Source organism: Mauremys mutica, chromosome 4, assembly GCF_020497125.1.
Source record: "Mauremys mutica isolate MM-2020 ecotype Southern chromosome 4, ASM2049712v1, whole genome shotgun sequence".
NCBI lineage: Eukaryota > Metazoa > Chordata > Testudines > Geoemydidae > Mauremys > Mauremys mutica.
This window is the reverse complement of record NC_059075.1, coordinates 142,231,860-142,259,762: the sequence shown is the minus strand read 5'-3', so window position 1 is coordinate 142,259,762 and position 27,903 is coordinate 142,231,860. Positions and strand designations below refer to the sequence as shown.

Here is a 27,903-nt window from a genome sequence, read left to right as displayed (position 1 = left end):
TCTGTGATGCTCTTCTCAGGGAGTCCAGAACCATAAGCTCACTGTGTTACCTCTCTGCCTCAGCAAGAGAGAGCTTTCCTCGAGCTTAAACAGTCTCCTGCTACACCACTCTCTCCACCTCACCAGCAAATATCTCCAGACTCTGCCATGCTAAACTTTGCCTTGCAGGTAACATTTAGTGAACCCTGGTTCCTGAGTCCCCTAGAGGCATCTTTCTGCAGCGTGCAGTCCCTCTCACTTGGACGCTCATAGAAATTAACAAAGTCTCCTGTCTCCAAAGAGACAGAATACACCTCAGCCTGTTGGCTCAGTTGTGGATATGCGCCTCACTTTAATATAACAGGATGGGGATGGTTTGTAGTATAACTAATAATATGTTTATTAATAAAAATACAGATTTAAGTGATCGTGAGAAAAAGAAAAGAGACAGGTCTGGTTACAAACAAAACAAAACAAAACCTACTTTCTAGTGACTGAAACTTAACTTTAGCAAGCTACAATCTTTGCCTGAGCAGCTTTCTCACTCACATCAAGCTATCAGCATCCCCAGCCACTCAGGCAGAAGGATCCACCATTCACAGCATCAAAGGGTGCTGATCCCTTTGTCTCCTTAGTCCAAAAAGCCTTTGAAATGTGTTCTTTGAAAATAAACCCAGACAAAGTTCCTCTCCCCTGCTGCTTGTTCTTCGGGGTGCAGGTGCCAAGCCTCTTCTTCATCTCATCCTCGGGTCAATTTGCTTTTTTGGATTCACTTGATCACTTTGTTTACCTTCGATACAAATGTCTTTCTATTGGCCTGTGCTTGTAATCAAGCCATGATGTTTTTCTCTTCCACTGTTTGCTTGATCCATGCAGACAAGTAAATCCACATTCCTTTGTCTAGGGCAGGCTAGTTTATGAACTGCCTCCACAACATATTTTAAGAACATATTTCCAGCATAAATACATAACTCTGTATACACAACCCGTACATACATCACACACGTTTTTTAGGATACTCTATGAGACATAGTTTGGCTAAATATTCTGTTGGGTGCACTTTGCTAATTGGCATAAAGGGGCTCTCAGGGTCACACCATCAAGTTAATGGGTAACACTGTGAAATGACTAGAAAGAATTATAGAGAAAAGATTTTAGCAGGAGCTGGAGCATCAAAAATATGACAACCCAGTTGGGTTTATGTTTGGAAGGTCAACAATGGAGGCATATTGGCAACCTGAACATTGCAGGAGAAGTATGGGAATAAATTCCTGGAGCTGCACTTGATGTTTGTAGATTTAGATAAGGTTTATGGCAGGGTTCCTAGAGAATTGCTTTGGTGGTGCCTTTGGTTGTGCAATCTGCCAGAGACACATGTTCGGACTGTGATGGATATATATGAAGATAGCACAACAGTACTGAGAAGCATTCACTGAGAGTGTAGCTCTACATCAAGGATCAACCTTAAACCCAGTCCTGTTTGTGATTGTAATGGACGCCTCAATGCAGGACATTAGGGGAGAGGCTCCATGGAGCATACTTTTTGTGCCGTGAAGATGAATACAAACTGGAAAGGGACCTAGAACTATGGAGGACTGCATTAGAAGAAAATGGCTTAAGAATCAGCTGACAAAAGACGGAGTACATGCAATGCTTTGTTGAGAGGGACAACATGAAGCCAGTAAAACTAGATGTACAGAGTTAAAGGCTGTGCAGTAACTTACATACCTCAGTGTACTGTGGGGCCATGATGGGGATGTGGATGCAGATATTAGGGATCACCTGACGAGTGCTTGGTGTAAATGGAGAGAGTCGACAGGAATTCTCTGCGATAAGGATATGCCAGGTAAACTAAAGAGCCAAGTGTATAAGATCATGATTAAGTCAGCCATGATATGTGAGTCAGAATGCTGACCAGTGAAGCAGAGAGAACAACTACTACTTCACACTGCCAACAGGAGAATGCTCAAGCAGGTGCTGGGTAGGACAAGAGCTGACAAGCTATGCAATGAAATGGTACAAGCCAGGATTCAGGTAGCTTCCATCACAGAAAAGCTGAGGGAGTATAGACTGAGACGACTGGGTCACGTGAAATGACAAGATGTAGGATGTGTTGGCCAGAGAGTTCAAAAGCTAGTAGTCACAGGACAAAGATCTCCTAAAAAGGGTGGTTTGAGATGCTGAAGGAAGATATGAAGAAGGTTGCTGTCAGCTTGGAAGACACACTTGACAAGAACACTTGGAAACTAAGAACCAGAGCTACAGACCCTGATCGACGGGAGAAGGCAAAGAGGAGCTCAAGCCCTGGGCTGGGAGACATGCTCCCAGCTACAGTGTAAATGTACCCATAGGGCGTGATTTTCAGTGGTGTGAAGCATTGACCTAACTCTTGCTACTGAAGTCGGTGGGAGTTTTACCATTCACTTGAATAGGAGCAGAGTTAGGCCAATGCGGAATGCTTTTGAAAAATCCCAACCTTAGTGACTGGGGAACATCAAATGATTCAGTCATTAGGGTGCAGTTCTGATAAGTACCCAAGGTTTTACTTAGGGTCAATTTCTGCTCTGAGTTGTATAGAAGTCAACTGGGAGTAACATCACTAAGTGGAGGCACTCCTGATTTACACCAGTGTCATTGTGAGCAGAGTCAGCCCTTTTACAATCATTTAAACAAAAAATAAAATAAGTTTTTGATGGTGTCTGGCGGTTGGTTGGAAATTGAGATTGGAAATAGGGAGAGACTGCTCTCTTCCAGCTTTAGGTTTCCTATTCATAGCAGATCACAGAGCTTTGGAGGACACATGCCAGCATCTGTTCACTTGGCAAGAACATAAACTGGCACCCATCATATGCATAAAGTCTCTGAGCTTGGGCTCTTGCCGCTGGACCAGTAGGCTAAGAGTGTGGTAGTAATATCCATTCCTAGCAAACATTTTTCAGATTCTCATTAACATATATTATATTGTTTTCATGGCAACCATTTGTTCCAGTCCTTAATGTCTTCGTAAGCTAGACAGCTTCATACACCCTTGCACTCAGAGCTGAAAGACAGACTAATTGAGATGTAGATAGATAAGATCAAATTCCTATCTAAATCCTTTCAAACTTCTGGGAACTCTCTATCCAGGTACTTATAATGCTCCCATCACTCTTGAGTCTGAGAGTCTGACTGCCTGAAAGAAAAAATGTATCAACTAAAGTGAAGAAAAAATAAGGAAAATTAGTCTCTGAAAAAACAGGTTAAACTTTGTTCACTCTCAAATAAAAATAAGCGATTTCACTAGCATTTCTTTGTTTCAAACAACTGGAAAATCACTGACTTTGATGGAAACACTGAGGGCAATTAGTGGCATCAATTAAAAAGTTTGTAAGGTTTTGGGGAAGGAGGAGGAAAGATGGGGGGATTTGATAATAATCTTCCCCCCCAGAATAGTATAGCTACCTATAAAAAACCACTACAGATAAACACATTTTTTTATAATGGCACAGCCAGAGCATGTCACTGAAATGTTTTCCTTTAACTAGAAGAACTCCTTTCCAATATGAGAACAGCCTTTTAATAACAATCCGAAGGGCTTATGCTTTTATGTAGGAGAAATATATGCAAACTAGCCATCGATGCATCACCTTAAATACTCCCCCAGCCAACTAGGAAAATGAAGACTTCCAAGATAATATTGAAATGAATCACTTTCTAAATGGCCCTGTACTTTTGGGGTTTGGGTTTTTTTTTTTTGCGTTATTTGTTTGGAGATGCTGCTGACTCTCGAACCTCTCACTGTCCTTGAAATGTCCTTTTCTTTCACTTAATTTTTCCACTCGTCCCCCTCTGTCTCTCATCAAAATCTGCTATTCATTTGTTTTTATTGTTGCAGACTTTCAGCTGGAGAAATCACAGAACTGGGCAACTCACATAAAACATTTAAAATGTTGTTTCCACACAGCTTTTATGTTCTTGACTTAATAGTTTCATTGTGGCCCTCGTTCTGGGCTTTCTCTCTCATGCCCAATCTTCCTCAGCACAGCAGGCTGAGGGTAGGTCTGGTGAACAGCTTCGTTGACATTGAAGTACATAATGATTGGGCCTATGCCAACACCCTAGAGCTGAAAACCCTCAGAAACTGGATCTGGATGTGAACTCACTCCTTCCCTTCTCCCCCAAAAAAGACAACTGGCCTCCAAACTTTTCAGGCCCTGGAAAAAATATTTTTCTCTGCTTATTTTTTCATAATTTAAAAATGGCCCAGTCCAGTGCTGAATTTGGGTGCTGCTACCTATTCATCCGGGTGTGTGCCATGTACTCAAAGCCTGCGTTTGTTAGACTCTTTCTCATTACAAGCTGCTCAGCTACCTTCTTACCTGCTCTGACTACATTCTTTACAGAGCCTGCTTATTGTGCATCCCAGGAAGTGGAACTTGTTTATACGCTTGATTTAAACACAAAATACCTTCAAACTTTTAAAGCAAGAAAGAAACGTAAAGAAACGTGTGATCTATTACTCACCCCCCAAGCTGAGCAAACTTCTGAGCCCTTGCTGGCGACTTATGGGTTTTATTTTTTTCCGTGGCCACCCAAAATTACTCTTCCTAATTAATAAGCGTGCCCTTTATCTCTCTTTTGCATGCTGTAACACTCAAACTTCAAGGGAAAAAAAAATCCCTTGCTGGTTCATGTTACAACCTCCCAGTGTCAATCATGCAGGCTGAAACTTGGGAGAAAAAAACAAGACACAAATTGCCTCTCTTTACAGGGTCAGCGTTTACTTCTGTACATCCATAGCTAGCCACAAATCTAAAGGTTCTTACCTCTACGCAGCAAGGGCAGCCCTTAGGTGGATTCGCCAGATGTTCAGAGGCCCTGTTTTGCTCCCGGACCTCAGTTAAGCCCCATGCCAGAAAGGAGAAGGGTGAGCCCTGGGTTACTGGGTGCTAACACATTGCAACTGACATCTCGTTTGAATGACTTCTCTTTGCTGCTCTTTTTTTTTTTTTTTTTTTTGAAACAGGAAATGTACTAAGCCACAACACTTAACCCGGGTTCCTGTCTCTGCTTAGAGTTTGTGACATGGTAGGAGAGGCTAGGGCACAAGCTGGAGCATTGGTGCCCTGCACAGTACAGTTGTTTGGTTATCTTGTGGTGGGACGGGCTGCATACCACTATCGCCAGGGTCCAGGAGTGTCCTTTGCTGTTTCTCCATTTATCAGCCACTGCAGTCTGAGGCAGTGCGCCGTCCTGAGAAGCTGTGCAGGATGAGCTGTGACTGACTCTGCCTTGCCGCCTTTGGTATGAGGAATCGTGGTGTTGGGAAGGAAAGTAGTGTTACTTGTAAACAGTCTTGTGTAGTGCGAAATTCCTATTTCTGCCATCGGAGGTTAGGCCGGCGGCAGAGTTGACAAAGGTCAGAGTGACGCTGGTGTGAACGCTGCCCACAAAACAGATGTGTCCAGGTAAACATGGAAGAAAATGAAACTCTAAGGCAGCCATCTTCTTTATGATAGCTCCAGCCTTATTTTCTAAGGACTCATCCAGAAGTGATGCTTGAGCCAAGTCTATGGCTAAACAGTGCTAGAATAAAAAGCGAGAGCCTCCCTTAGTATTGCTTCCAGGGTTTACACATCCCAAAATAAATCCTTATTTGGGCTGAGCGGCAGACCCCCTTTCCCTTCACCATAAATCTCTTGCTTTCTCTCTATTTGCCCCCCCCACTTCAACCATCCTTGTTACGTTTCTTATTTGACGTTTCTGAAATTCCTGTGGGGTTATTTGGCCCGGAGGGCGCCAGTTATTATTGTCAGAGGGGAATATCTGCTGCCACCCATCATTCCGGTAGTGCTCAGCCTGGTAGACATTGCGCCTGGAACTTCAATACACTATTCCAGGTGTGTTCTCAGGGACTAGTGCCTCCCTGCTCACCTGATTCGCTGTGTATGTAGCCCAGTGTCACCCTGGCCACCGATCTGCCATGTGACTGCAATAGTAGGCCACCTAGAATTTGCTGCCTAATATTACCCCAACATCCTTCAGCCATTATTGCTTTCTGAGGCACCTCCATTCCATGGGATATCTTCCAGCTGACATCACCTGCGGGGAATAAGGAGCCTACAGTCCCTGTTTTGCTTCAGTACCAGGATGGGAGAGGATCCGTGTATTGGGGTCTGCTGTCAGCAGGTGGCAATGCGGAATGAATTGATACAGACTCACTGTGATGGGTGTGGGGTTAGGTAATTCCACCCAGAATAGGAGAGAGGAAGGTGTGGGCAGAAGTGGGGAAACAGGACCTGAAACAGAGAGGTCCTGGAGGGAAACCCTAGGAACAGCCTAGCTTGGGCGAGAAAGTTTAGGCTGAGCTTAGATGTTATCGCCGTTTCCACTGCCAATAAAAGAACTACCTCAGAAGATGGAGGCCTTTGGACACTAAACCAGTGAATGCACGCACTCCGTGCTAGAGCATGGTAAAATTTCACCACATTCATAGCATGTTTTTGTGATTTACCCTTTGCATTGTTAACCAAAGCAGAATGCTTTCAGCAAGGACCTGATCCAAAGCTCATTGAAATCAATGGATGGGCTCCTATTGACTTCAGTGAACTTAGTTTTGGCCCCAAGAGAATAAACACCAATCCATTTCAAATTTGTGTGTTTCATTTAAACTCCCCTGATTTCCTCATGCCTCCCTGGAACCTGCTGGATTGTGTCTCACGGCTTTATTTTTTATTTATATTTTTAGATCAAACTTTTGTGAGATTTTATAAAATTGCAAATAACCAAAGTAATAGACCAACCATTAGTAAACAAATAGAGAAAAAATATGTAAAATACACATTTCACAAAGTCTCATTTATTCACATCCTCTGTTACTCCATTCTGCTTTATACATTATTAATTTTGATGATTTATGAGACTCCTGATGAGTTTCTATCCTACTGCACTTAATTTTTAACAAGCATAAATTCACTGTGCTTTGCCCAGCAGCGAGAATAGTTTTATAGCTCTTATTACACTTTCCTGATGTATATTTCAATTAGAACTTCAAAATGAGGTTGCAGCCTCTTTAGGCTATACATTCTTGGTGCTGCTATACATTTTCCACCTCTAATTTCACAGAGTTTAGGACATTTCCCCTGCCTCTGCCTCTGTTTTCAACCACAGAGGCACCTGCACTTCAGAGGTGGAGGATATGATCCCTAAACTTTAAAGGTTCTGCCCCGAGTACTGCTGAAGTTGGTGGGAACTTGAAGTCTGGCTTGATGGGAGTTCTGGGTGTTCATGGAATGCACAATTGGCCTTTATACACATACAGTCTGTAATTCACATTAGCAAGGTTGTAAGCTTGTTGGGACAGGAAGTCTTTTTTATGATGTGTGTGTCCAATGCAAAAATAGGCCCCAACCCCTTCTTGGGCTTCTAGACATTATTGCAATGCAGATAAATATTACTAACAACAACAATTAGTGTTTAGCATGAAGGAATGCTGGGGGACCTGATGCTGACTCAGTTAGAGCACAGTGAGAGGAGAATGAGATCCTCTTAGGTTTTGCAAGGACAATTAAAAAAGCAGATTTCTTACTAAGCAACTTTGTGCAGTAGAGCAAATGGGAGGTATGCTACTGAAACCAGTGTGGGCTGTTTGCAGCATTGGGAGGTCTGAGAGTTGCTGTCCTGGTTCAAAGTGGGTGACACCCACACCCCATCCCCGCAAACATGAACCCAGCCATTGCTAATGCTGTTCTACAGATGGTGGAGAATTTGCTGCTTTGCGGAGGCCTCATGTTGCTCCCTCTTCTCATCTCCAGAGAGAAAATATTAAAAAAAAAGGATGGGATTTTCAAAAGCATGAGTGACTTCGATGTACAAATCTCATTGAAAGCCAATCGGATTTGTTGCTACTAAGTCCCTTAGATGCTTTTGCAAATAGCACCCTAAATATTTAGACTGAAAATAAAATGTCCCCATTTACCTGAAGTTCGTGCCATTAGGTTTGTTTTCTAGTTAGGCCCTGCTGCATGAGACAAGCTAACTTCTTTTGACATTTTCCACATTTAAGCTATTTCTTGTGAGTGAATCCAAAAATTCAGGAGCCCAGTCTCGTATTAAGAGGGGGATTCTCACAGCGGTGTATGGATAGTAGAGTTCCCGTTTCCGCAGTGCTCCACTCTTGATAATCTCCAGTGCACACTCTTCCTTTGGTGCACCTGGCTTCTGCATCACATGGGAAACAGTTTTCTCAGCAGTTTCTGGGGAGAAGGAGAAATACAAAAACGGGAACTGTCATCACAAACCTGTGCAGAGCAATAAAATCTAAAGTTCAACATGTAAGGAGGGTATTTGGCATTCTGAAAATGAATTACTAAATAGAGTGGGTTAAAAAAAATCAAATGTTGAGATTTCAACAAAACTTCAACTTTTTTTTAAAAAAAGGAAATTGGTGAGGTATAACTTCTCCTCTGCTTTTTGAGTAATTATACAACTGGAAAATTGTATTATTGTTGTTGTTGTTTATTTACTTTTGCTAATTTTATTACTAAGTTATTCAGGTCAAAAGGCTTGGATAACATTTTCAGAAATACTCAAGTCCCATTTTCAAAGGTGATTCAGGGTCCTAAATGCCTAAGTCCCTCTTGAAAATAGGAGTTAAGTTACTAAGTCATTAAGAGGTGTTTGAAAATTTTACACCTTATCTTTTACTTGTGTTTAGCACTTACTGGTGCTGTAAAAATACAATAATAATTTCCTTAGCAAGTTTGAGACACTCATATTTGGGCTGAATTTCTTGTGACTATAAAATCATCATTGATGCAATTTTGAGATGTACTAAAGAGGTTTGCATGAAAGTTAAGGTGATAAACTGAATTAATTAAAACCAGTTCCTTCATTTTTGTAGCTGAAGCAATGAATTTTTAGGAGATTTGGGTTCAGTATTGTAAAAACTTCTAAGGAGAATAGTGAAACTCTTTTTTAAAAGTACAATGTTTCATTAAAAATGTTCATACTACCAAAAAAAAAAAAAGCTAACACATGGACACTATTCTCCACTCTCTGGATGTTAGTAATATTTTATGCCCGGGTACTGTATGTACAAGCTCTTCTAATTAGCAAGGCCAAATAAGTGTGCTGATCCTACCAGTAGCAATGCGGCCCAAGATGCAGAGCGTGATGGAAACACTGATATTCTCGATTATTAATTCCTGTCTCAAGGAACTGAAAAATCCATCCAGGGCAAACTTAGTTGCAGAGTAGGGAGCAACAAATGGAATTCCAATTTTACCTAGAGAGAGATGGAACAACAAAGTTTACGAGGCTAAATACTTTCAGTGCACAGAAGCAAAAACGTGTCATTCTGACTTTGTCTTATCCTTCAGCAGCTGTCATATTTTGACTCACAGGAACTAACTAACTCAATAGGCTGAAGGATATAAGTAAATCCACTCAGTCTGGGATGAGGGGGAAGGGGGTAAAACATTCCTAACAGTTTTCCTGTAATATGTGGCATGTACAAAATATATGATGAGATGGGGTGATATAAAGGTATTATCAGCATGAGGTCTGAATGACCTCCATAACTCACTCATGAGAAATGTGACCCTTGCATAGAACGCACATCCACATATATATCAGTTAATGTGTATATAACACACAACCTAGCAAACAAACAATATGTATTGTGATGGCAGATATTACCACGTGGCGCTGTTATGCAGTTTTACAAGATCTTTTGCTTAGTGTGCAAGTGAGTGTTTACGGTTGGGAAGACACGTGGTGGTGATGTTAGTCTTTGGTTGTGCCAGGTTGTGTGTAGAGGTAGCTTCAGAAAAGGGAGAGTTTGCTCCATGCCTTGGACTCATACTTAGAGTCAATTATTGAGGCAGCGTTGCTCTCTGGGAACCAGGCATTGGCATTAGGCTGAGATTTCTGGAAGCAGAGACTGCCTTGTGCACTGTTTGACCATCTCATTTTAAGAGTGGTGTATGTGCGTACGTAGAACCAGTTGCACTTGGAATACACCCAGACTGCATCATGGATTTCTCCTCCACTGGAAAGCTGATTTGCAAGATGCTAGATGTGCTGCCGTTCAGCAGAGTGGGATCAGAAGAAGGGCAGTACATGAATCATACAGACTGTTTTTGCATTGAGTAAACAGACTTTGTCATATTGAACCCACAGTCCCAATCAGTTACACCTCTACCTCGCTATAACGTGACCCGATATAACACGAATTCGGATATAACGCGGTAAAGCAGTGGTCGGGGGCGGGGAGGGGAGCCTGTGCAATCCGGTGGATCAAAGCAAGTTCAATATAATGCGGTTTCACTATAACGCGGTAAGATTTTTTGGCTCCTGAGGACAGCGTTATATCGAGTTAGAGGTGTGTGCTAGTCTTCTCAGGTGATCCTCCTCTCTTTTGAAAAACAATTTCAGAAGAAGCCTCCTTTGAATCTCAGGAGGAACTAAACCAAAGGAAAGAATCAACCATTACTGAAGATAAGGGTCTCTAGCCTGCTTCACTCTCACCTGCTGTGGATGAAACCACAAGGATGCTGCCCCCACTCTCCTTCAGCATTGGCAGTGCAGAGACAGTCATGGCCACATAGCTGAGAAAGTTAATCTCCAGGAGTTTTCGTATATGCTCAACGTCTCCATTGAAATAGTTAAAGTAGGTGTAACCGATGTGATTAAGGATCAGCATGTCTAGGCCTCCTGAAAGCAAAGTGGGTGTTTTAGCTTCAGCTAGAAGAAAATGACTAAACTGTTTAATGAACCTATGCCAGCAGCATTTGAACCCAGGACACTCTCCTTATCACAACCTATGGCACATGTGCCGAAGGCGGCATGCAAGCACTCACAATGCCTGGGTCCTGGCCACCGATCCAGGGGGTTCTGCATTTTAATTTCATTTTAAATGAAGCTTCTTAAACATTTAAAAAAACTTATTTACTTTACATATAGTAATAGTTTACTTATATATTATAGACTTATAGAAAGAGACCTTCTAAAAATGTTAAAATGTATTACTGGCACGCGAAACCTTAAATTAGAGTGAATAAACGAAGACTCGGCACACCACTTCTGAAAGGTTGCCAACCCTTGACATAGACCTTTTACCATTTGAACTAAAGGAGAAAACTCCCTTAACAAATAGCTGTAGTAGGTTGTTATTTTCCAGAGACTATATACACCTCACATTGTGTTGTATCAGTGGTTTGGGTATGTAAGTGTATCTCAAGAATCAAAACTCCTTTTTGTCTATAAAATCCTGTGAAAAATGAAAAGTAAACAACGTAACCATGTTATCCAGCGTATGCTGCCAGCAATGTTAATAGCAATACTTATAATAAGTATAGATTTTGAAGTGGTCATAGCAGGTGTCAGCAATGCACGGAATCAGTTCACTGGTCCTTCATCTCTGGAGACTTACACTTCTAGCCGGGGCTTTAGTGAGAAGTAAAAATAAGATTGGGGTTATTTGTCACTTGTGCTAAAAGCACCTCTGTGAAAGGGGCAGGTGGTGATTTCCCGACAGCAAGCAGTTAACGTACCCCACAATCCTTTGGCCTCCTTGACCACGTCTTCTGCAAGTGCCATGTCTTCCATGCTGCCATTCATATAGTGAGCAGATGCTGCACCCAGCTCTAGGCACCGTGTGACAACCTGAGACAAATGCAACATTTAGACCTGGATTTTCCCACTGTTAGTACTCGGAGCGTTTCAAACGGACACTTGGGTGGCTCTGAGGGCAGAGTGATTATGTTCTCCTGCTTGGGTGAGTCCAGTCTGTGTTCACTGAGTGAGATTCAGAGCTGGTATAAATGCATTGACAGCAATGGAATTAGGCCATGCAGGCATTTGGTCCCATGGCTCTGCCTGCAAAAAGTACAGCAAGCACTAAACAGCTGATTCTGCAAACACTGACTTGGCTGTAAATTGTAAAAAAAAATTTCATGGAATTTTGCAAATGGTTATTTTTGCACAGCCCTTGTAATAACACACTGGAGACTCCGGCGTAGTGGTCAGGTGTTAGTTATGTCTGTCAACTTTTCCTGTTAATATTTATGTAAGAAAATAATGGGTTATTAAAATAAATAAATAAAATAACCTCTTTTCAATTCTGCTTATCTTTTAAAAATGTTAGTAACTAAAAGTTCAAGCTCTGATAATTGAAAGTTTTTAGCACTCCAGCTTGGTAAAGCCAGCTCTGTGCACTAGTTTTTTTTTTTTTTTTTAACCAAGAAGCTATGTATAAACCATTGATCCTGCAATGCAATCCACTAATTGGTCTCCATTCAGGGGCCAGGAGCAGGGCAAATGGGTCCCTTTGCAGAATCAGGGGCTAAAACAGGCATGGAGCTTTTACATTCAACAGTGTTCAACTGGGCTAAACCGTAAGAACAAGTAACAAGAAGTGAGAAATCACCACTTTCTCAAAATTTCATAGCTCAAAAACTGCCCTGTCCAAATAGACCTTAAAACTTTCAGTAACGGTTTCTTCTGGGAAGAAGCAACACATGAGAAACTGCCTGTAGAAAATAATTGTCTGTGTAAAAATTAGTGAGTGGAGGGGGTAGGGACATAAGAATAGCCAGGCTGGGTCAGACCAGGGTTCCATCTTGTCCAGTGATCTGTGTCTTACGTTGGCCAGCCCCAGCTACATCAGATGAAGGTGCAAGAAACCCTGCAGTGGTCAGTGAAAAACAGGCTTTAAAATGGCAGCGTGTGGGAGTTGAAACAAAAGCCTATAACCTTCATTATGAGACGTTATTGCATCGCTATGAACTGTGTATGAATCTGAGCATGCATATCTCTTTAAACAAATATCCACATATATATAATATACCCATCACCATAGTATCTAGGCACCACAGGAGTGTTTGGCTAGCCAGTTACTTTCTGAAGCTTGGCTTCTGTCCGTGCTGTGATCAGAACATGGGCTCCCATCCGGGCCAGGTGATAAGCCATTTGCTCTCCAATTCCAGTGCTTGCTCCAGTGACGATCACTCGCTTCCCTTTCAGCATCTCTGCAGAGTAGCACATAGCAAATGTTACATGTCCCACTAACATCACCCACAAAAACACTTGGGCCCAAAAGACTAGTGAAACCAACATTTCTGTCCCAAACCATACAAGTCCAGCCTCAGATCAACCCAGCCTATTCCTCTTAGTCCCAAGAGAAGAACCCATCAAGAGAGCAGTGGAAACTCACCCAAACATACAGTTTTGATGCACTATCACTTCCATTTGAAACCTACTAAACCTTAGTATCTAGTTTTAGTTTGCTCTAGCTGTAAACTCCAACAACTAAACAAACTAATGACTTTAACAAAGTAAAATCCGAGATCCCAAAGCTTTAAAAGTTTGGATCCAAAATTCACAACTGACCTTTATTTCTCTAATGGGGAAGCCCAGACCCTAGAACCAATTCCTCAGCTAGTGTACATCAGCATCACTCCATTGACCTCAGTGGAGTTATGGTGATTTACAGCAATTGAGGTTCTGGCCCTGGATTCTTCTACCAGGATGATGGGTTCAGTATGAAAATCTAGATGGAACGGAAAACAATCTCACCATGAAGATGTTTTTTATCCAGAGCTGAATTTTGTGGCTGAGGCTCATCTTTAATTTGAAAATGAAACATTTTAGATTTCATGGTGCTAAACCTTCTGTCCAGTTATTTTTATTAGCAATAGTATCAACCACAGTTTATAACTTTGTTGATTTCAAATCACTTACCCTGGAAATTCCAGCAAGCCCCAAATAATCTCCTCTATTCATCTGGGAAGCTAGAATATGTCTGCACTTTTATACTACTGTGTAATTTGTCATTTTCTACCATTTCAGGTGACATTCCTGGGCATATTTCATTTCAAAAGGCTACAGTCTGGAATTTGAAAGGCTCATGAAACTGCAGCATTGTCTCTGTGCAGATCCATTATTAAAACTCTCAAATGTGCCCTTTTGCTGTCATGGTTTTAAAGGACATTTGTTTTAATCACTTACCTGGATTAAAATCTTCCTTTGAATAAAAGCAGAAGGCCAAGACCAATCCCACAAATGGAACAAGAATCTTTAGCAACAGCCCCATCCTACTGCAGAAAAACAAGCATAAAAAAGACAAACCCTGAAGAGCTGAGCTTCACAATATTCTGAAATGGAGGGAGCAAGTGATGGGAGCTTTGAAAACAAGTTCAACTGCAAATGTATGTCATAGCTTTTGTTTACTTTTTGTCCAGGTTAACAATCATTAACCTTTAAACAACAGCGTCATTTTGGACTTCATATTCCCCATTGCACCTTGTTCCTGCTATGGACGGCCGTTGTGCTCTCTGAGCACATTGAAGGAACATGTCCTTTTGTTAGAAGGAACCAGCCTCTGAGAAAGGAAGGGTGGGTTTGTGAACTTTGATTCAGGAGATCTGGGTTCAAGTACTGGCTCTAATAGATACTTTCTTGAGCAGGTCACTTAACCTCTACGTGCCTCAGTTCCCTCGTCTATACAATGGGGATGATACTCCCCTACCTCCGGGGGGTGTTTTGAGGATAAATTCATTAATGAGTGGGAAGTGCTCAAATGCTATAGGAATGAGGGCCATATAAAAATATAGGCAGAACTTTCTAGTGATTGCAGCACAAACTTTGCAGGATTCTGCTATTTATTATTACTGCTTGTATAATACTCACCATATGCTAGATGCTTTATACCTATAAAATGACACGGTCTATGCGTTGAGGAGCATATGTAGACAGAGGACACACACATGCAGGGAAGGAATGCACTAAAAACCAGAGTGAATGAGCAGTCACGTGAGCCATGTCTTGTAGTTCCAGTGGGTGTGTAAACCCTTCCCTGGGGAAATAGGGGTTGCAGACTTCTCTGAAGAAGGCTGTCTTAAGGAGGTGTTTAAAGGTGGAGAGGAGTGAGTTCTGGTGGACTAGATTAGGGCTACAGTTCTAAGGCTAGGGGAAAGAAGTAAGTGCATTAGGATTGCAGGATCAGATCCTAAATTTCTATAGAAAACTAATGGAAAGTTATTGCTACTAACTTACTTTTGGGTGGAATTTGCATTTCAGGAAGGCAAAGTGCAGTGTTTTCAGTGCATTTCTATGCATTTCTATGCATACAAGTGCTGTCTGCAAACAGCGCAATTTCAGAACTCGGCTATCTGGGGAGTTGCAATAAAACAAGTCGGGGCAACGTCTCAGCTCTGCTCAGCTCCAGTGTGGAACTCAAAAGGGCTCTTTTTTTGGAATTGTTTTCCAAACACAATCCCTTTAAAATCTCATTCCGTTTAACATCCTTTCTTTTACAAACTGAAATAGAAAAACAATCCAGATCCTAAAACAGGGGGTTCCACAGAGTCGAGCAATACACCAGGCAAACCCTGCAAAGCTGCCTCAGAGAAAAGCAGCCATATATAAACTTTGGACCTTGATTGTGAATGCCTGCATGATAGAAAAAATATGCTCACCTTTAAAACCAGTCTGCGTCCATCAAGTCTTTAACCTGCTGTATCAGACCTGTTCTCCATTAGCGAAAATGACAAGAGTTGGGGTGGATTGCCTCTTGCTCTATTTACCCTGTCCTTGCGTTGGAAGGCATCAGCATGTTTGCACGCTGAAAAGAGGTGGGGTTTTTACCGGAAAAGAATGAGTTTCCCTTGGAGGAACAACAGTAGTGTATCTAGAATGGCCAAATGTCCCGATTTTATAGGGACAGTCCCGATTTTTGGGTCTTTTTCTTATATAGGCTCTTATTACCCCCACTCCCTGTCCTGATTTTTCACATTTGCTGTCTGGTCACCCTGAGTGTATCTTCAACTCGTGTTTCGTAGGGCCTTTTTGTTTGTCCTATGAAAGTGGAGATCAGCAGGGAGAATGGTTGGTTGATTGGCTAAGAGTCAAGAAAGGAAAGACGCATAAAGAAAGAGAAAGGGAGGGACCCAGAAAGGAGACTAGGAGAATAATAATTAGAAAAAGGAAATGTGGTGGATAGAGGGAGAGGTGGAGGATGGAGGAAGTGAATAAGAAAAGATGGGCAAATTCTGTCCTGGTGTAAATAAACAAAATTCAGGCCTTATCTGCATTGGAAAGATTGCACCTGCTTAACTAAAATCAGTTTTTAAACTGATATAGTCACACTGATTCAAACTCCTGTCTGGATGCTCTGATTTCAGTTTAAGGATTTGGTCTACACTAAGAAGTTTTACTGCTTTAACTATGCCATTATATTTATGTTGCAAAGAAAAACCTAGCGTGGATGTAGTTATGCTGTATAAAAGTGCTTATTGTGGTATAGCTTATTTCCATTTGGGAAGCAAAATAAGCTATACAGTTATAAGACAACTTACAGTGTTAAAACTGCATCCACACTGGGGTTTACAACAGTATACTTATCTCAGTAAAAAAGCAAACAACCCCCCCACACACTTCTAACCAACAGTTAAAATTATATCACTTTTCTAGTGTTGACCAGGCTTAAGAGTGGCTTAAGCTTGTTCCCAATCCACAATTGTTTACACAAAAAAATTATATTGTTTTAACCGTGAGGGGAAGGATAGCTCAGTGACTTGAGCATTGGCCTGCTAAACCCAGGGTTGTGAGTTTAATCCTTGAGGGGGCCATTTAGAGAAGTGGGGTAAAAATCTGTCTGGGGATGGGTCCTGCTTTGAGCAGGGGCTTAGACTAGATCGGGGTAGGCAACCTATGGCACGCGTGCCAAAGGCAGCACACAAGCTGATTTTCAGTGGCACTCACGCTGCCCAGGTCCTGGTCACCAGTCCGGGAGGCTCTGCATTTTTAATTTAAATTTTTAAAACCTTATTTACTTTACATACAATAGTTTAGTTATATATTATAGACTTATAGAAAGAGACTTACTAAAAACGTTAAAATGTATTACCGGCACGCAAAACCTTAAATTAGAGTGAACAAATGAAGACTCGGCACACCACTTCTGAAAAGTTGTCGACCCCTGGACTAGATGATCTCCTGAGGTTCCTTCCAACTGTGATATTCTATGATTCTATGTGACCTTGTCTACACTGGAAAAATTTTGCTGGCATAGCTATAGCAGCAAACCCTCCTAGAGTACATGTAGGTTATACCAGCAGAAGTGTTTCTGCCAGTATAGCTGACACCAATTCCCAAGAGACGTAAGATGTACTGGCAAAAACACTTTTATGCTGGTATAAATGCATCTGCATTAGGGCTTATACGAGAACAGCAAAATCAGTCCAAAAAAAAAAAATCACACCCCTCACCAATATAGCTATGCCTGTATAAATTGTAAGAATAGATCAGGCTGCTAACAGTATAGTTGAAGTGGTACAACCCCACAAGTGTGGACATAGTTACACTGCACAAAGGTGCTTTATACTGGGATAGCTACTCCCATATGAGAAGGGGGGAATAACCTGCACCAGAATAACTTTGTGCCCGTATAACTACTTTTCTGTAATATGTATAATCACCATCCCATCAAAAATAGTTATACTGGTACAAAACTGTGTGTAGACCCAGGCCCTAACTTAACTGGAGAAAAGCCACTCCTAAACCAAAATAGGTACGTCCACACAGGGGCTCACACCAGTTCAACTATGTCTTTAAATTCACACCTTAGGCCTGCGCTAAACCTAAAACTCAGAAACATTGCTCAGGACTGTGAAAAATGTCACGCCCTGTGCAACATAGCTATGCCGATCTAAGCCCCAATGTAGACCCCACTAGATTGATGGAAGAATTCCTAGCTACTGCCTCTACGAGAGGCGGGTTTACTACAGCAATGGAAAACCCTTTCCGTCGATGTAGAAAGTGTCTATGACACAGTGGCACAGTTTACAGCTGTGCTGTTGTAGTGTTTGCAGTGTAGACATACCGTCAAGTTAAACTGGTGCGGCTTGCCTATGTAGATAAGGCCTCAGCTGGAGTCAATGGCAATGCATCCAGGTAGTATGGGCTAAAAAGATGTAATGGAGAAAGGAAGGGGAGGGGGAATATGCACAACTCTAAGGTTAGTGAATTTTATTTTAATAATGAATTCATGTCACTACATTTCCCCTGGTACATGCTCCTCAGCTCTGTGTGTTTGTAGGGCCACGGCTGGCTGGAAGGGTGATGGTGGAGTTGTGGGAGATTTCTGTCTTTCATGCTTTGTTCAGTCTTGGGCATGTGTTATGAACAAATCCCATGGTGCAGAGTCCAGCCATCTCTCCTTAATCTTCAGCTCAGATTTGGGGACAGGAGATAGTTTCACAATGACACTTTTATTAGAGTTCTTTGGGAAAAGAGGGGAACAATTTCATGAACATTTTTCAATTTTTTTTGTACATGGGGAAAAATGTAATTTAAATTTGGAAAATTTCCATCAGCACTAATTATTTGCCGCCAAAAGGGAAACAGAAAGCCAGCGCTGCTGTCTGCTAGCAGTCACCTTTGATGGTGATAGCTTGCTCTGCCAGTCACCACAAATGCCAGTTGTTATGTAACCATAATCCACCTCCTAAGAAGTCAGAACTGAGGTCAGAGACATTCTGGATACTACTTTTGCTATATATTCTGTATTATGTAGTTATATTATTCCAGATACTGTAACTAAAGCAATGGGGTTTGCTAGAATGCTGGCTAGTTTTTGTTAGGTCTTGGCTTGCTGATTTTTAGACATGCCAAGCTCCCATTGAGCTGCAGGCACTCAGCCCTTCGGAAAATCAGGCCACTTGGCTTTTGGGGGCGGGGGAGGGGAGCGGTGGGAGGAGGCAGTCTTCTCTTGAGTAAACATTGATACATTTCTGCAGTAGAAATTGTTTGACTTTTCCTGGGACAGATGCTGTGGTTTTCCATGTTTACAGCCAGGGCTCCCTGATTTGGAGGAATTTTGAAGGAATTGCAATCATAATTTAAAATACAAAGTGCTGTCTATTAGCTTAAAAAAATCAAAACAAAGATTTTTAAAACAAACATTGCCAGATTTCTGCTGTGGAAATGACCTTCCCACAGTCTGCTTGATCACAAAGGCTGTTCTAATATTGTTAAGGCATTGCCTCTCTTCTGTGAATTTCAAATCTGCCTGCTGCAAGGATTTTATGCACCAGGAGGGGGAGATATGGGATAAAATAATCCTTCCCTCTCTGCAAAGATCTCTTCATACACAGCTGACATATACATAGACCAGTGGTCCCCAACCTTTTCCGGGTGGCGGGCGCTGGATGACGAGCCACCGAGGACCGTGGCCGGCGGACAAGCATCTGCCGAAATGCCGCCAAAATCGGTGTCATCAAGAGGCATCACCACCGAAATGCCACCAAAGTAGCATCATCAAGAGGCGTTGCCACCAAAATGCCGCCGAAAATCAGTGGCATTTCAGCGGCGGCGCCTCTTGGTGACGCTGCTTTTGGGCGGCATTTCAGCGGATGCTCGTCCACCGGCCAGTACGTGGGCGCAGATAGATGCCCCGGCAGGTGCCATGGTGCCCGCGGGCACCGCGTTGGGGACTCCTGACATAGACTAACAATCAGTGGCCATTGCATTTTGCTGGCGAGGTCAGTTAGTCCTTAACTCTGTTCAAATGCAGAGAAATGTGAGCTAAGGAAGAGTTAGAGTAGGAAATGCAATCCCAGGGCACCGAATTCAGAAATCTTTTCAAAACATAGGTTTTCAAGGCCCGCATGACTTCACCGTGCTCCCAGCTGCAGGAGCAGGAGTGCATGCGTTTGTATCTGTGATGACAGGAGTGGCATGCTTAGGGTTGCCAACTTTCTATTGGCACAAAACTGAACACCCTTGTCCTGCCTCTGCCCTGCCCCTCCTCCAAGGCCCCGCTTCTGCCCCACCCTTTATCCTTGGCCCTGCCCCCACTCACTCAATCTCTTCCCACCATCGCTCGCTTTCCCCACCCCTCATTCACTCATTTTCCCCAGGCTGGCTCAGAGGATTTAGGGTGGAGGAGGGGGTGAGGGCTCTGGCTGGGGGTGCAGGCTCTGGGGTGGGGCCAGAAATGAGGAGTTCAGGGTGCAGGAAGGGGCTCCAGGCTGAGGCAGGGGATGGAGGTGCGGGGAGGGGGGAAGTGAGGGGTGTGGGGAGGAGGGCTCCAGGGATTCAGAGTATGGGTGAGGGCTCCAGGGGTTCAGAGTATGGGTGAGGACTCTGGGCTGGGGATGGGGTGCGGGAGGGGGTACAGGGTGTGGGTTCTAGAGTGGGACCAGAAATGAGGGGTTCAGGGTGTGGGAGGAGGCTCTGGGATGGGGCAGGGGGTTGGGGTGGGTGTGTGTGATGGCTCCTGCTGTGGGTGCGGGCTTTGGGGTGGGGCTGGCAATGAGGGGTTTGAGGTACAGGAGGGTGCTCCAGGCTGGGATTGAGGGGTTCAGAGGGTGGGAGGGGAATCAGGCCTGGGGCTGGAGGTCAGGGCACAGGAGCGGGTCAGGGGTGCAGGCTGTGGGCAGCACTTACCTCAGGTAGCTCCCAGAAGCAGTGGCGTGTCCCCCCTCCAACTCCTACGCAGAGGCATGGCCAGGCAGCTCTGTGCACCGCCTCATCCGCAGGCACTGTCCCCACAGCCCTCCTTGCCCGCTGTTCCTGGCCAATGGGAGCTGCAGAGCTGTTGCTTGGGGTGGGGGCAGCGTGTAGAACCCCCTGGATGCCCCTACGCGTAGGAGCCAGAGGGGGGACATGCTGCTGTCTCCGGGAACCGCGCAGAGCCACGGCAGGCCGGGAGCCTGTCTTAGCCCTGCTGCGGTGCCTACTGGACTTTTAACGGCCCAGTCAGCAGTGCTGACTGGAGCCGCCAGGGTCCCTTTTTGACCGGGCTTTCCAGTCGAAAACCAGACACCTGGCAACCCTCGGCATGCTGCATTGGTTTTCAGGACTGTAAAATGCCATGTGATCCCAGGGTCACACAATGAGGGATCCCAGCATTGCATTCCCTCAGTGAGAAGGAGCCTGGGCTAGGGAGCTCCACAGTAGACCAGGCCTTGATTAAGGTAACCCCAGAGACAGGTATGAGCGGAAAGGCACCGGAGGACTCAGACTGATTAATTTTTCTTTAGGTTCTCCACGTTGTAACTTCTTCTGATCAGATAATCCAGGAGTTCTGGAGCCCAGTCCCGGATCAAGAGGGGGATTTTGGTAGCTGCGTATTTGAAGTAAATTTCCCGTTGGCGAAGGGCGCCCCCCTTGATGATTTCCAGCGCACACTCCTCCTTCGGTGCAGGGGACAACAGCACCACATCGGAAGCTGCTTTCATGGCACTTTCTAGCACAACAGAACAAAGGGAGCTTTGGTTAGATTTGCAGTGCTCTCCACTAGTGAGCGCTGCACCTCTGGGGCCAGCTGAACCCAGCCTGGATTTGCTTGTTTTAATTGTTGTTTTTAAGCCATCTAACATCAGTTGGGCCTTGCGTGGCTTAGTGAGCCTGGGAGAAAACCAGCATAACCCCTCTCTTGTTGTTATGTATCGTGGTAACACTAGAGGCCCCAGTCAAGACGAGACAAGAGCCCCGATTGTGCTAGGCCCTGTACAGAGGCAGAGGTCGATGCAATCCCTGCCCCCAAGAGCTTCTGATTGAAGCAGATGAGCCACCCAAGGACTGGGGAGAGGGAGCCAGCTCACTTTCAATTATTTTGATAGGCATACTAGAGCCTGTGAAAACAAGACAAAACACAATCAAATTTGGAGATTTCAACAGAGGAAGAGAATTTTGCAAAATGTTGTGAGTTCCCCCTGCTGCTCCCTTTTTCCAAGCAACTCTCATGCATACACGTTCACTTTTTATATATTCACGTTGTAATTACATCAGTACGTAAATATACAGCAACATCTTCAGCTGGTGTAAATTGGTGTCATTCCATTAACGTCAGTGGACCTATGCCAGTTTATGCCAGCTGAGGATCTGGCCCGCAGACTCACCCTAACTGCACGTCAGGTTGGCCTAGCCATTATTCATTGGCTGATTTCTTTGAAATGGTGAATCAGAAATGGGTCTGAGAGTATGTCTACACTACGGAGCTTATACCATCATAGTTATGTCACCGAAGCTGGGCCAGCATAGCCCCCTAGTGTAGACGTAGTAGAGCAACAGAATGAGTTTTGCTATTTCTGTGGCTCCCCTTACGACATTAGCTATGTCTGTGGAAGCACTCTTCAGCTGACATAGCTGCAGCTACACTGCTGGCTTTGTCAGCATAATTATGCCAGGTTTCTTTTGCTGACTGACATAGTTATGCTGGTATAAAATTTCAGTGTAGGCCAGGCTGAGACTAGGATTTGGAGGAGGGTGGGGGTAGTGTCCTTCCAGATCAGTCCAGAGAGGACATTCCATGTATTCGGGATGGCATGAAAGAAGACAAGAACATTTGTGGGAAATTGACAAGTAGCATTGGTGGAGCAGAGGCAGGAGAGGAGAAGGAATAGAGGGGAGAGTTGTGAAGCAACTTGAAAGTTAGGATAAAATGCTTGAACTTGGAGGGCGATTAGTTCCTAATTGGCAAGGCACTGATCTTACCTGTATCAATGAAGCCAAGTATACAGAGCGTGATGGAAACATCAACCTTCTGAATGATTAATTCCTGCCGCAAGGAGCTGAAAAACCCATCTAAGGCAAACTTTGTTGCAGAGTAGGGAGCGGTAAATGGAAACCCAGCTTTACCTAGACACAGAGCAGCAATGTTGACATGGTTAAGTTCTGTTGCAGTGCTGCATAAAGCTTTATTTGATTCTGAACCAGATGGAACATTCTTTCCAAGTGTGTTGAGCGCCGGTGAAGTGTCATGCCAACTGCCCAGAGACGCAGGCTGGGTGGTTCAGAGGACACAAAGGTAAATAGGCACTGAAATCCTATTGCTTTTAACTCTCTTAAGGTCCTTTGAATAGCCCAGCCAAATGTCCTGTTCATGCACAGAGCGAGCGGCAGCAGTGTAAGCTTCCCACCTTCAGTGCTCTCAACTGATGTGCTTAGACCTGACCTAGAGAGATCACCTACAATGTTGAGTCAGTCTCAATGGCCCTTTGGGTCCTTGGCTCCTCAGCTGAGCTCACCAGCAAGGGGTTGACTAAGATGGCAGATTTACAATAGGGTCACCTAAGATGCTTCACATAAGCCAGCGAACCATCAGCTAGAGGGTCAGCTGGCTATTGAACTTGATCCACAGAAACAAAATGACCCTGTCTAGTCAGTCAAATAGCCAATACAAAGAGAGCGCCACATATTTCCGGTCTGTTCTGGTCAGACTGTAATGCCAATATTTGAAGTGCTTGAGCTGTGCTCCTCCAGTGAGCCCCTTTGCTTATAGTCAAGAAGCATGCCAAGGTGTTCAGCTTCTATTGACAAAGCGCTAGGGGGAGCAAAACCCAAGGGAAGAGTGATTTCATTTTGAAGGTGCCGAGTACTTGCCTTTCCCATTGACATCCCTTGTATTTTTGGGTGCCCATCACTTCTGAAAATCAGCCCCAAGGTGTCTGCCCCCCGTTCACGGCTCACCTGCCATGGATGAAACCACCACGATGCTGCCCCCACTGTCTTTCAGCCTGGGCAGCGCCGAGACGGTCATGGCCACGTAGCTGAGAAAGTTAATCTTCAGAAGCTTCTGCACGTGCCCCACGTCTCCGTCAAAATAATTGAAGTACGAGTTGCCAACGTGGTTGAGGATCAGCATGTCTAGGCCTCCTGAAAGCCAAGGGGAGAGCCAGGGATGCTTTAGTTTAGGGGGGAAGAGAATGAAGGAAGTGCAGAGCACACTGCTTGTGTATGCTACATATCTTTTCCTATAGTCACTATGAATCTCTGCAGGAATCTACTCCTTGGAATGAAATAGGTCTATTCTTCTTATTATTTTTAATACTAAGGGAGGCTCTTGGGTCACTGCACGGGCCTTTCATCTCTGCAGAGCTGGGTCAAAATCCAGATTCTGCTTGCCAGTATGTGGCAATCAGGTGGCGTGCACTCACCAAGTCCCAGTCTTTAGATTATATTATAAAAATACTTTGTTGTGATTTGTACTTTCGGCTCATTTAGGATGGAGTGGGTGGCGGGGACACACACAGGTCCTCCTTGACCTGCATGTGGGCCCACAGGTGCAGCATCAGGATGTGTGGCAAGAGAGAGCAGACAGGTGTGCCTTTGCACCGCTTTGTGCAGTGAGCTATAACTGGCATAGCAGGGTTGCTACAGCTTAAAGAGCACGGAAGGCCTAGGAATGTAATGCCCACTGCTCTGGGATGGGGATCCAGGAGCAGAGTGTTACAGAGGTGTAGGACTGCAATCAAGAGATCAAGCCTGAGCAGTAGAGCTGTGTGTGGGTCCAGGTTTTGAACAGCATGGGGGGCCAGCAGGGCAGGATTGCAGTCCACCAGCAGGACAAAGACTGACACAGCAGATGATGCTTCTAATCAGGGCAGAGTTGCATTGGCAGAGCTGGGGTGGGTGCATGCACAGAGCCTGTCTATGCTATGATTGCCTCTCTTCAATCCTATTTGTATCTCACATTCACAAGTGGTCCGTTAATACATTTAATAATAATTGTAACTATAACTCGATATAGTTACTAAATGTCTGGATTGGTCACTTGTGAATGTGAGATACAAATATGAATATAATCCTTCTTTCATTCTTCTCATTACACACACACATAAATGTAATGAGAAAGATGAAGGACATTTCCACATCCCTCCTATATTTCCTGCCCTTTCTTGTTTTGTTTTTTTAATGTGGCAGACAGTGATGTGGCTAAGGGTTCCACATCTCTCTGCATTTGATCACTTGTTAAAGGTTGGATGGCGATTTCCAGACAGTGAGCTGCTAACATACCCAGCACTAGTTCAGCCTCCTTCACCACATGCTCGGCAAAGACCTCATCCTCCATGCTGCCGCTCACATACTGCGCGGAGGCTGCACCCAGCTCCAGACACCGAGTGATGACCTGGAACACATGAACGGAATGTTGTAAAAACACATTTCCCATTGATGACCCTCTGAGAGCCTCAGGGTGTTACATCCGTGGTCAGATAGACATAGGGCAGCAAGTGTGAAAAATCAGGACGGGGTGGGGGGTAATAGGAGCCTATATAAGAAAAAGCCCCAAATATCGGGACTGTCCCTATAAAATCGGGACATCTGGTCAGCCTAGATAGACACGGCTCTGTGGGTAGAATGAGTGCATTCTGCCTACCAAGTGGTACTATGTTGAACACACTGGCTCTGGCTTTAAACAGTGGGCACCAAAGGATCCGAGAATGGGATTGGAGCTTCCTGGGATTTCAAAGTCTGTGTACCATGGAAACCTGAAGCAACCTGGCTATTTACCAGTATAGTCTGCTCTGCAGTGGAAGTCTGTGCCTGCAGGATGAGTGGGGGCATGTGTATATTACTGCAATGCAGTGAGAGGGCATGCTTGTGTGCTAGTGCCCATGAGATTGTGTGTACATGAGCGGGTGTGAGCACAGATACCAGCACAGGTATAAAAAGAAGAGTTAATGCGTGTGCATGACCATGAGCATGGATATGTATATGTGTTTGCGCACTCACAAGCATGTGTGAGAATCAGCATGCGAGTGTACTGATGCGCATATCATGTAATTGCAATGGTAGGTGTGCATGCGTGTCTGTACATCTATGTGTGTGACATAAGACTGACCTATGTGTGTGTGCTTGGTACGTACTTTCTGAAGCTTGGCTTCCGTCCGTGCTGTGACCAGAACATGGGCTCCCATCCGTGCCAGGTGATAAGCCATTTGCTCTCCAATTCCAGTGCTTGCTCCAGTGACAATCACTCGCTTCCCTTTCAGCATCTCTGGAAAGCAAGACCCAGGGATAATAATTTACCGGATACCAGAGAAAGATTTCCCCCTCCCCTCCGTGCCCTCCAGGGGTCAAGAAACCAAAGTGGACAACAAGCCAATCCAACCTGCCCAAACCAGCGTGCCCACCGTGCACCAGGCAAACTCTCTGCCTTGTCCCAAGAAAACTGCAGTAAGAAGAATAATTAAAATTCCTAATGCGAATAAAGCAATATTAACAGGGACATGGCCAGATCATTTAAAAAAATCATGTTGCAAATCAGGGTATTAATTTTTTTTGTGATAATTAAAATTTCCAGCCATTTTCAAAAAAGATATTTTCAAAGTTATTAAAGATTTTTTTAAATTTTTTTGTAAAATAGCCTTTTTCTAGCTCTTTTTTAAAAAACATAAACCATGTGAAACTGAATGTTAAAAGCCCCCCATAAATCCGAATCATAAAACTCCTACTTCACCTGTTTCCTAAGAAAATATTTCTCTGTATTACTTGCTTGATGTAGTTTGAAAGCTCTGCAAAGCAGAGTGTTCTATTATCTGCAGTGTTAACAAATGCCCAGACATGTTTCATTTCAGGCTCTGTACACATCCTGTGTAAAACATTCTAACGTGCCTTTTTCTGTTTAATTTTTACAATACATTCGCTTTTAATAACTTACCAGGTTTAAAATCCTCCCTTGCTGAATAAAAACAGAAGGCCAAGACCAATCCTACAAAGGGAATGAAAATCTTTCTCAACAGACCCATCCCACTGCAGAATCAGGAAATAATAAAGCATGAAAGAAAAAGGAAAAAAACAACAACTCCTCCGCAGATCTGCTCCAGACAGAAGCGCCAATGCCTAATCTTTAAAAACCTATTAGTGAAACAACTGCAGCTCCCCAAAGGTTCAACCTTTGGAAAATCACAGTGGTGGGATTGATGGGTTCATCAAAACCTTTAATTTGCTCCTCTTCAGCGTTGATAAATCTCAGCCTAAGTGACAGCTTCGCTTTGGTTCTGGCCAGCTTATTTAATATTTCCTGTCCCTACGTTAATGTACAGAATTTTGCACAACATCCTGGAAGAGGTGTGCCTTTGCTGGAAAGCATCAAATTTCACTGTAGGGAGCATCGGAGACTGCTACTGAAGGTGGGAGAACGTTGCGTTGTATTATCATTTGTCTGCTAAGCATTGACACTGCACTCAGGCACTATTGCAGACATATAAGAGGGCACAGACCCTGCCCCAAGGAGCTTACAATTGTATTGCAGTTCAGGCACAAGGAAAGCAATTTAGGTCCCATGAAAGCCACCAGTTGGGGCTATTGGTTCAGCGTTGCAGTGCTCTGGATTGGGTATCGTTTAATTAACACACTTTGGTTGTGTCCACATTGCAGCTGGGGAGTGAGCCTCCCAGCCTGGGTAGACGGACTCATTCTAGCAAGGCTCGAGCTAGTGTGCTAAAAATAGCTGTGTAGATGCTGCAGCACTGGCAGAGACCCAGGCTCTGACCCAAGGGGTTGGGTGGGCTTTAGAGCCTGAGCTGCCATTTGAGCCATCGCAGCCACACTGCTATGCTTGGCATGCTAGCTCAAGCCGTGCCAGAGCAAGTCTGTCTTCCGGCGCTGGGAGGCTCATCCCTAGCTGCAGCGTAGGCAGACCCTTTAGGGCCTTGATTCAGCAAATGGTCGCCATTGCGGCTGCTGAGCTAGAGGCCCCAGGTTGTTCAGAAGATGCTTTCCCAATGTAGCTCGTTGTATCCTATTGTCTAATTGGCTCTCTCACCAGAGGAGCCAGGGTTTCAGAGAGTCTGGACTGAACTCCCCGCTAGATGTGGTCCCTCCAGTTCAGGATGGAGGCTGGGAAACTTGCCGTGATGCTGTGCACGCTGTACCCTGTTGTGTGGGTAAACGCAGGTCTTTGCTCTCCAGGGGAGTCTGTCCAGCATCTTTCACTAGCACTCAATTCAGTCTCAGATTAAAGAGGAAAAATCAAAGAGAACTCCAGAGCAACAGCCAAAGGCTCAGGGTGTTGGGTCTCAGTAAAGTCGATTACAGAGGTCTTATAATAGGTGTCAGCTTAAGCTACTATCAGCCTAGTTGTAGCTCTGGGATCTTCCTGGACAGTACAGTACATCTTGTTACATGCTGTTCTGGGCTCAGTGCCATGGCACA

General features: G+C 44.2%; 3 protein-coding genes across 7 annotated transcripts in view; all 3 read right to left on the bottom strand.

Moving 5' to 3' along the window:
- The window catches only part of TRAF3IP3 (TRAF3 interacting protein 3), a 28,683-nt gene extending 23,143 nt beyond the window's left edge, over positions 1-5,540 (bottom strand). For all 4 annotated transcript variants that reach the window (XM_045014274.1, XM_045014273.1, XR_006578944.1 and 1 more), the window contains exon 1: positions 4,785-5,540. The gene's annotated coding sequence lies outside the window, so the exon portion shown is untranslated. The remainder of the gene's footprint in view (positions 1-4,784) is intronic.
- Positions 5,541-6,797: 1,257 nt separating this feature from the next.
- Positions 6,798-15,587, bottom strand: LOC123368972 (corticosteroid 11-beta-dehydrogenase isozyme 1-like). 2 transcript variants are annotated; one of them, XM_045014280.1, is made up of 7 exons: positions 15,438-15,587; positions 13,969-14,057; positions 12,859-12,989; positions 11,514-11,625; positions 10,489-10,674; positions 9,101-9,244; positions 6,798-8,213 (listed from the first exon to the last, which is right to left on the bottom strand). In XM_045014280.1, the coding sequence occupies exons 2-7, from the start codon at positions 14,051-14,053 to the stop codon at positions 7,993-7,995; spliced, it is 879 nt and encodes a 292-aa protein (XP_044870215.1). In that variant the 5' UTR covers positions 14,054-14,057; positions 15,438-15,587; the 3' UTR covers positions 6,798-7,992. The 2 variants fall into 2 exon arrangements, with proteins under 2 accessions (XP_044870215.1, XP_044870216.1); XM_045014281.1 differs by having other exon boundaries at positions 13,969-14,054; positions 15,438-15,496.
- Positions 15,588-20,530: 4,943 nt separating this feature from the next.
- Positions 20,531-26,727, bottom strand: LOC123368971 (corticosteroid 11-beta-dehydrogenase isozyme 1-like). Its single transcript, XM_045014279.1, has 6 exons — positions 26,408-26,727; positions 25,614-25,744; positions 24,763-24,874; positions 23,437-23,622; positions 22,462-22,605; positions 20,531-21,211 (listed from the first exon to the last, which is right to left on the bottom strand). The coding sequence occupies exons 1-6, from the start codon at positions 26,493-26,495 to the stop codon at positions 20,991-20,993; spliced, it is 882 nt and encodes a 293-aa protein (XP_044870214.1). The 5' UTR covers positions 26,496-26,727; the 3' UTR covers positions 20,531-20,990.
- Between the last annotated feature and the right edge of the window lie 1,176 nt (positions 26,728-27,903).

What these genes read in the sequence shown, in the direction of transcription:
- LOC123368972 (XM_045014280.1), bottom strand. Translation starts at nt 14,053, where the DNA reads ATGGGGCTGTTGCTAAAGATTCTTGTTCCATTTGTGGGATTGGTCTTG. An exon ending in AAAGGAAGATTTTAATCCAG is followed by an intron (nt 12,990 to 13,968) that starts GTAAGTGATTAA and finishes GCTACTCTGCAG; the next exon opens with AGATGCTGAAAGGGAAGCGA. An exon ending in GGAGGCCAAAGGATTGTGGG is followed by an intron (nt 10,675 to 11,513) that starts GTACGTTAACTG and finishes CTTTGCTTTCAG; the next exon opens with GAGGCCTAGACATGCTGATC.
- LOC123368971 (XM_045014279.1), bottom strand. Translation starts at nt 26,495, where the DNA reads ATGGGTCTGTTGAGAAAGATTTTCATTCCCTTTGTAGGATTGGTCTTG. An exon ending in GGAGGCTGAACTAGTGCTGG is followed by an intron (nt 23,623 to 24,762) that starts GTATGTTAGCAG and finishes CTTGGCTTTCAG; the next exon opens with GAGGCCTAGACATGCTGATC. An exon ending in GGTGGTTTCATCCATGGCAG is followed by an intron (nt 22,606 to 23,436) that starts GTGAGCCGTGAA and finishes CTCTGTGTCTAG; the next exon opens with GTAAAGCTGGGTTTCCATTT.